We start from the raw sequence: 9330 nt of genomic DNA on the forward strand, positions 1-9330 counted from the left end.
CGATGGGGTAGTTGACACTAACCTGAACATCAACATTGTCACTGGGAGTTTATTCGATAGTATATTGTTAATGGTATGTAGAGGAACATGTTTTGGAGCCAGTATCGCTCTGTCACCGATGTAATCTGTATTGTTGTAACTATGAAGAATATTAGGAAACGTTTCATACATCAAATCATCGACGGAATCAGTTGAATTATATATTGCATTGAGTGTAAGAAACTGTTGTTCATCAAATGGAACTCACCGAGTTTCAAAAGCTGCTCTGATCTCTTTAAAGCGTCGAGCTTATATAATAATTGAAGTAGAAAAGCGATGAACTTCTGTTTGTTTATTATATGAAATAGGGAGTTTTATGTATCATCAGTACAGTAACCATAATTATATAATACATTTCACTGAAATAAGCAATTTAGTTATTCTTGAATGTAATGATAGTATTGGAAAATTGAGTTAATGAAGTATTCATGTTGCATGAAGACTGAATATTTCTTTCGGGGTGCATAAGGAAAAAGATTTGCTTTTACTCTCACACGTATTGCTCGTACATAAAGATGGAAATTTGAAAATCATGGTTCTTGAAGTTGCAATCCAGCCTCCGTTAGTGTTTGGCCTTGACTTTTATTAATGCTCATGGCAAAAGAAACTCGAATTGGAAACAGTAAGCGTCAAAATGAGAATGAGACATTAGATGGTATAACTGGTATGCGATGATTGAAGGTGGTGTCACCTTCACCACCACCAGTGAGGATATTTGCTTCAGTGCAGTTCCTTAGGTTGTGCCCAATCAAGCTTGTACCATTGCATAATTTTGGTTGAGATAAATTACACAATTGTCTAATAGGAGTCCCTTTTTTCAGCTGAAGACAATGAGGAGCTGTACCTGATCGTTCTAGTGAATTCAAAAATTGTATGGGGTAGTTAACACTATCCTAATCATCAAGAACCGTGTCAATTGGGTTATAAGTGAATATTTCCCACTAAAGTTTATTCAATAGCATATTATTAATGCTATGTACTGCAACATTTTTTGCAGCCAGGCTTGCTCGCTCACAGCTCCAATCTGTATTGTAGTAATTATGAAGAAGATTAGGAAAGATTTCATCCAAAACATAGACGGAATGAGTTGAAATACATAATGGATTTAGTGTAAGAAACTGTTCTTCATCAATTGAAAGTCTCTCTTCACCAGTTTTCAAAAGCTGCTCTGCAAATCATTCAGCTGATTGATGTCTGGAAAGCCTCTATCTCATATTTGTTGAAAGTTGAAGTGTTTTCACAAGCTACCATAATACAGAAGACTTTATTGAAACATTGCATACATCCACTTTTATTCCTCTTGGAACAACTGGTAGTGTTTGTTGGAAGTCTCTTGACAATAGTACTGTGTCATTTGCCACCATGGAATTGCAGTTTCTAATGTCACGTAATGTTCTGTCAACAGCTTCAAAAGCTTTTATGTGGGCCATGGTACATTCGTCCCAGACAATTAAGTGACATATTTGTATTAGTTCACCCATTGCAGCAGAATTTTTACATATATTATAAACTGGATTTTGTTTGTTAGATAAATGTAAAGGTAACTTGAATGTTGACTGGGCCGTCCTAGCTCCGAGGTGCAATGTTCAGAGAGTGAGTAACAGAAAGAGAGAGACGAGAAGAGAGAGATTGAGAGACAACGGGAGGAGAGAGAGACGTAAAGAGAGAGAGAAAAAGAAAGAGAGACACAAAGAGAGCGACAGACGACGGAAAGTGAGAAACATAAAGAGAGAGAAAGAAGGAAGGACGATAGAGAAAAAAGAAAATCATAGAAATGGTATCTAGTTTTAGTTTCAGTTTGTGGGACAGACAGAATGTCTCTCTCTCTCTCTCTCTCTCTCTCTCTCTTACTATATATATATATATATATATATATATATATATAGCAATAAGAAAATGGAGGGGAATATGTGGTATTCATCAACTTGCAGACATTGTATTATGTCAATTTACCTGTTTATTTTTCAACTAAGAGGACAATAAAAACCATATAGAAACACATGTGACATATTATGTCATATCAGTAATTAAAAAGGACATCTAGTGATCGAAGATGGGACAATGTCTTACAGCTGTAAGCGAAAGCAAGGTATTGTAACCGCTTGTCTTAGTCTGTTAGTCTGTGTGTTTGCGACATTACTGCGAAAACGGCTGAAAGAAATTTTACCGAATTTAGCCGATATGCCTATTGAGTATGTGGCTCAATCTTATTCAATTTTGGTTTAATTATCTTCAAAATTGACGAACAGGTGAATCAAAATATTTTCTTTTCTTTGTTACATAAACAATAAGCAGGTTAAATAATTCATGATGTCGTTTTTTTAAATATGAATACGACTGAGAATATATTTTTTTCAATCAAATTTTATTTAATCCTTGTGTGCGTGCAGGATATGCATCGCTTCTTCGATGCCTTTTTTTTTTTTCATTACTGTTAGAGCTTAATTTTTGCTGTGCGCTCACTAATTTATCATTCATCTTATAACATAAGTAAAATTAAAAAAAGAGATCATAATGCTGATTTATTTCCGACTGAATAAACGATTTGTAATCAACGTCACAATAAAACACACGTTCACCCAATACATTAAATACATTATATACGTAATCTTAAAACTGTCTATATGCATATCAACTAGTTATATATCAACGTATACGCATTTTACTGTGCTGTTATGTACAAGTATGTGCATATGTGTAAACTGGTATAATGTGTCTAGATATCTTTCGGGTAATAATCTAAATATATTTATTCCGATAGAAGGCTCAGCAACTGTGAATTAGATTTGTTCAGCAGGATACAAACGCGTGCCTCGCAAATTTTATATATCTTTAATCATATGGCTTGCCACTGATATTTTACATCATAAATATTAACTTGAAGAAATACGTATTATTTTAAGCGTATATTGTATTACGAAATACATGGCTGCATTAAAAAGCAATAATAGACACACACCGTCCCATTTATATACACGCATGCACATAAACACGCACGCACATATACATACATATCTGACTTTCCACGACAAAGCATCTTTAGTTTTCCGTTGTGTGACTGGTGTGCGAAACATAACTTTTAAAAACGCATTTCATTAAAGTATAAGTTTAAAGAAATTTGAAACGGTAAGATAAATTTTATGTATTGCACCAAATTATTTTGATGTCTTTTCTACTGTTTAATGCTAGCAGACAAACGTAAACACACAGACACAGACAGACACATACACACGCATGCACGCACGCAAGCACACAAACACACACATATATCTCAGTGTGTGTGTGTGTGTAAATAAAGATAGATTGATAGATAGATAGATAGATAGATAGATAGATAGATAGATAGATAGATAGATGAATGTAAGATCCAAGGAGGAAAGTGGGCTTCAAGCAATCCATAGAAAATGGGGTGGAAGGTTGTGTTTGTTTTCATATCGAAGAACGATTGGCTTAAGAAATTATTCTATATTTCACGGCTGGCAGCCAGGTTTGCCAGTTATGCGAATAAATATACACAAGTTAAGGAATGGAGTAGATAGAGTCCTGGCAACATATGTTTCATAGCAAGTGGAACCTCGGAATTGATAAATCTCCAAGCGAGGTGTACACTGCAGGCTACTCTACATAGTCATTTAGAGGTACATGTTAACACATAGAGGAATCAAACAAAATGCATAGAAAGCATAGTTTGAGTGGAGAATATAGTTGTGAAGAGAAATTAGGAATATAAGAAAGGAGAAAAAAATTATATATATATATATATATATATATATATATATATATATATATATATATATATACATATATATATATATATATATATAAACATATATACACATATATATATACATGCATATCTACATACATATATACATACATACATATATATATATATATATATATATATATATATATATATATATATATATGTATATATATATATATATATATATATATATGTGTGTGTGTGTGTGTGTGTGTGTATATATGCATATATATATATATGCATATGTATATATATATATATATATATATATATATATATATACATATATATATATATATATATATATATATATATATATATATATATATATATGTATATATATATATATAATGCAACAATAATGCTGATTTGACAGCTTTAAAGAACGAAAAATAAAGGATATATGAATAATAAAGAAAGAAAATGCACAGTTTACATAGTTTTAATATATCTCAAATGAAAAAAAGTATTATGGTTGTCCACCGGTTTCGCATTCGCTAATCAGGACATGTTAATTATTGCAATTTCGTAACCCCAGTCACAGCAACTCAAATTGCTGAAAAAACTGCTGACAAATGCGAAGCTTTACACAACAATCACGAGATGTTCAAACTGTGAAGCATGCCCAACAAACTGGAAGGCTCGGAATTCCAATTCAAACAAGAAGAGAGGACCACAAGGTAACTTTTTTTGTGCATTCAGGAATATAATTTATGTTGTAACTTTTTCAGTCTGTTGCTATAGCTATATAGGACAGACAAGTTGGCACTTAGACGGAGATCAACACTACACGAGGAACATATCTTTTCCCAAAAGTATAGAGAGGTACCTTTGAGTGAACATTTTCAGAGATGGGCAAAGAATGGCCTGTCAAATTTCACCGTATTCCCCATCTGCCAGTGCAAAGAAACAAGTTCTGTACAAGAACATTTAAATAATGAAAATTTATTTATGGAAATATACAGAAGACGCCTAAATATGAACGCGAAACCAATTTTGGTTTCAGTATATAATTCAGTTTATGATCACGTATCCATCACTGTCTATATTTCGTCTCACAATGAGATTGGCTTATGAGTTTTGTATACTTATTTATCCCACCACAAAAATGGTTAATTGCTGCACGTGTCCCGACTAATAACTATCGCCATTTACTTTCCTTTAATGTTTTATACATGTTAATTTATTCACTTCGCAAACGTTCATAAAAGAACATGGACTAAAATCTTCTTAAGAAACTACGAAATTACAATACTTTCAATGTCATTTTTAGCGAAAGCGAAACCAGTCGACAACCACTATACACTTTCATTTAAAATATGTTAAAACTATGGAAACTGCGAGGCATTTTCTTTCTCTCATTTTTTTATATATATAATAAATTTTGCATAACAACTCACGACGTGGGTATAATCGAAATTCTTCCCCTCCTTTTTCTTACTTCTATACTCACACACACACACACACACACACATATATATAAGGGAGTGTAGTTGAAGAGTATCTAGGCACATATACTTGTATGATGACAAAGAGGTAGTGATGGGTGAAGAGAAGTGTGAATTAAGAGACTTTTTAGGATATAAATGCCAAGGAAACATAAATAAAGACAAATATATATATATATATAATATACATATAATATATATATATATATATATATATATATATATATATATAGAGAGAGAGAGAGAGAGAGAGAGAGAGAGATTCAGGAACTTTGTCAGTGATTCTCGTTTCAAGTATCAGGTTTCGGTGTTGATATCATTTTATTGCGACCAGATTGAAACTATCCAATATCGATTTTTTTTTAACATAGTGCGATGTGGGGTCCCATAAAATACATCATACTTCCGACGACATGATCTGGGAAACAAACTGTAAAATAAAACAAAAGTTCAAATTGTAATTTACATTGAAATCTTTTAAGGGGAGAAGAGAAAATTCGTCTTAAGGATTTCGAAATTTTAATATTGTAAAAAAAGATTTATAAGGCGCAGTCTGGTAGAATTGTTGCCATGATAAGAAAATGCTCGGCAGTAATTTGTCCGTCCTTATGTTATGACCTCGAATTCCGCTGAGATCGACTCCATCAACTGGAAAATCGAGGAAAAGATTTTATCGATTTAAAAAAAATATTTATTAGATTCTCATCAGCAGCATCCACATCGTTATGACCAATGACAAAGAGACAATCAGCCAATCCATTATTATACGCAACAATTCCTAGAAAGGAAGCTACATATTTACATGAAGTGTTAACATTTATTTAATATCAACGGCCGTTAAAAGGGGATCTCAATCCACACAGTATCAAGGTATTATATATGTAATACCCACACACACAATATAGAGACATACGATATGCACATCCACAACACAGAGACATACACACATACACTGGCAGATGCACTGTTGAACACACACACACTGGCTCACACACACACTGGCTCACACACAATAGATAAAGAGATAGATAAGTAGACAGACAGACAGATAGATAGATAGATAGATAGATAGATAGATAGATAGATAGATGTTGTTGGCACTCCATCGCTTACGACGTCGAGGGTTCCAGTTGATCCGATCGACGGAACAGCCTGCTCGTGAAATTAACGTGCAGGTGGCTGAGCACTCCACGGACACGTGTACCCTTAACGTAGTTCTCGGGGATATTCAGCGTGACACAGTGTGACAAGGCTGACCCTTTGAATTACAGGTACAACCGAAACAGGAAGAAAGCGTGACAGAAAGTTGTGGTGAAAGAGTACAGCAGGGTTCGCCACCACTTCCTGCCGGAGCCTCGTGGAGCTTTAGGTGTTTTCGCTCAATAAACACACACAACGCCCGGTCTGGGAATCGAAACCGCGATCCTATGACTGCGAGTCCACTGCCATTGCGCCTCCACTGAGAGAGAATGTAATATGTTTTAAAAAACTAGTTGGTTAAAATATGTAGTTGAAGGTAGAGAAGGAGAGCTGAAAATATAATTTTAGGAGAGGGTTGATAATGTTTTGATGGTGAGGTAAAAAAAAGTAGAGTGGAAGGGGAGAGGGAGAGAGAGGGGAGGAGTGAAGAGAAGGGAGAGGAGAGAGGAGGATAGAGAGTTAGGAAGGGGAGAGAACCCTGAGTGAGAGAAGTGGGCGACATGATAATGGTGGTGTAGGTGGTGGTTTTCTAGGTGATTGGATAGTGAAAAGTGTATTTTTTGTAATTTAACTAAGATGATTATATCACCTATCACTTAACGCATGTGCATGAGAACAATTCCGTGTAATATTCACGCTTATTTACGTGGCAAATATATACAATTTGACTAAAGGTTGTATCACACGCACTACATGTGTTTCCGTGGGAAAATGGAAAACTAACAGTATAGGTTGTACGTTTTTTAACTGTTGTTTTTTTCATTTACAATACCCTTTCATATATTATCTGTTTGTCTATCTATCTATCTATCTATCTGTATATATATATATATATATATATATATATATATATATATATATATATATATATATATATATATTATTATTATTACAATTTCTTGCACTTTTCCATAAGTAGCAGATGAGTGAATCTCTTTCCATACTGAAGCAACACAGGCTAAGCTTTCAGGTGTTTTTGATAGAGTTTAAATAAATAACCCATTTGGTTTACCAGTAATTGCGTGAAGTATTCACGGGTTCTGCTAGTTTTAAGGATTGAATGTGAGGACTCGCATGCGTGTCCAATTATCCAAATGTATATGCGCATCTCTAAAAATACGTGCACACATACACATATAATCAGAATTAGGCAAGTTGAAATACGTTTGTCGTATATTTCAACTGCTAAAAGGCAAATACACTGCGGTTACCGTGGAGAATAAATCTTTCTTATGGTAAATCGGTGTGAAAACATTTGGTTTGTTCATTGTCGCCAACAATTAGGAATCCCAGATATGATGTGTGTCTGTGAAGCTACTCGGCTCTCGCGACGAGATTTACTCAAGAGAGTCAACTCTGAACGAACTTATAATGCCATAGCTTTCTATATAATTCGGTTGACACGTTCACTCATTTGCGCCAATAGATCGCCCGACTGAGGTAAGTACCGAATTGTCAGCGCTGAAAGCCAAGTAGCTTGAAACATCGACGTCTGGGATTCTTAATAGATCGTGACACTGAAGGAACCGGGTATCTTCATACCTTTTTACCATAAGAGAGATTTATTCTCCACAGTAACTGCGCTGTATTTGCCTTTTAGTAGTTGAAATATGTACAAACATATTTCAACTTACCTATCCTGTTCATACTTACACACTGATTCGCGCTGATTCTTCGCTATTTACCTCAGTCGCGCGATCTTCCAGCTCATATCAGTCAACCTGTTGTCTGAATTATATATAAACCTATGGATTTATATGCTTGTTCAGAGTTGACTCTCTTAGGTACATCTCATTGACGATAGCCAAGTAGCTTGAAACATCGATGTATGAGATTCCTAATAGATTGCGACAATGAATGAACTGGGTGTTTTCATACCTTTTTACTCTAAGAGAGATATATTCTCCGCCGTAACTGCAGTGTATTTGCCTTTTAGTAGTCGAAATATGTGACAAACATATTTAAACTTACCTAATTCTGCTCATACTTACACACTGCTTAGCGCTGACAATTTGTTACACACATATATGTGCATACATATATAGGAACACATATTTATATATACATGCCTATATATATATATATATATATATATAACAATAAGAAAATGGAAGGGAATATGAGGTACACATCAACATGCAGACACTGTATTCCGTTGATTAATCTGTTTATTTTATAACTAAATTGACAAAAAACTCAATATACAGACACTTATGACATACCATGTCATATCAACAATTAAGTTCTCAAATTTAAAGGACATTTAGTAATTGGAGAAGGGACAAAATCTTACAGCTGTTTCGGCCTAGCGTTGGCATGCCCTATTCTATCTTTATAGCTCCCGTACGCTGGAGTAATTAGTAGATGAAAATGATGTAATGGGAGTACATGCATGATTCGCTAGGCCTCTTCAGAGGTTACAATCATCTGAAATAGAACTGTCAAAGAGCGATGTTCGGGCAATTTTACTATTCAACTTTAAAAAAAGGACGTAAAACAGCTGAAACTGTTCGCGATATCAACGACACGTTTGGTGAGGAAATTACCAGCGAGTGATTAGATCGGAAATGGTCTAAACAGTTTGGCAATAGAGTCCTGAGCTTTGAAGATCGTGTGCTTAGTGGACGCCCATCTGTCATCGACGACCGTCAATCAAAGATCGTCATTGAGAAAAATCCACGTAAAACCACTCTAGAACAGGTAAAAGAACTTCAAGTTAGCCAGAAAACTGCCTGCAACCATTTGCATGCGATCGGAAAATCAAAAGAGCTCGACAAATGGGTACCTCATGATTTGAATGAAAATGAGAAAATGCGCAGATATGAAATGTGGTAGTTGATTGTTCTCCGTAACTCGACCGATCCATTTCTCGATCGT

General features: G+C 34.6%; 2 protein-coding genes across 6 annotated transcripts in view; one reads left to right on the plus strand and one right to left on the minus strand.

Moving 5' to 3' along the window:
* The first annotated feature begins 2077 nt into the window (after positions 1-2077).
* LOC128248171 (uncharacterized) overlaps positions 2078-9330 on the plus strand; it is a 111633-nt gene continuing 104380 nt past the window's right edge. For 2 of the 5 annotated variants that reach the window (XM_089353435.1, XM_089353441.1), the window contains exon 1: positions 3025-3165. Coding sequence is in view for 1 of the 5 variants with exons in the window: in XM_089353427.1 (XP_089209553.1) it covers positions 2093-2128 (36 nt within the window). In the remaining 4 variants the exon portion in view is untranslated. Of the gene's footprint in view, positions 2129-2159; positions 2289-3024; positions 3166-9330 lie in introns of those variants that run through there. The other 3 variants (XM_089353427.1, XM_089353437.1, XM_089353442.1) reach the window with 3 other exon arrangements.
* LOC106872050 (uncharacterized) overlaps positions 4232-9330 on the minus strand; it is an 18531-nt gene continuing 13432 nt past the window's right edge. The window contains exon 6 of the mRNA XM_089353443.1: positions 4232-5683. Coding sequence (XP_089209569.1) covers positions 5616-5683 — 68 coding nt within the window. The 3' untranslated portion in view covers positions 4232-5615. The remainder of the gene's footprint in view (positions 5684-9330) is intronic.

This window comes from Octopus bimaculoides, chromosome 6, assembly GCF_046866305.1.
Source record: "Octopus bimaculoides isolate indiv1 chromosome 6, ASM4686630v1, whole genome shotgun sequence".
Taxonomy (NCBI): Eukaryota; Metazoa; Mollusca; class Cephalopoda; order Octopoda; family Octopodidae; genus Octopus; species Octopus bimaculoides.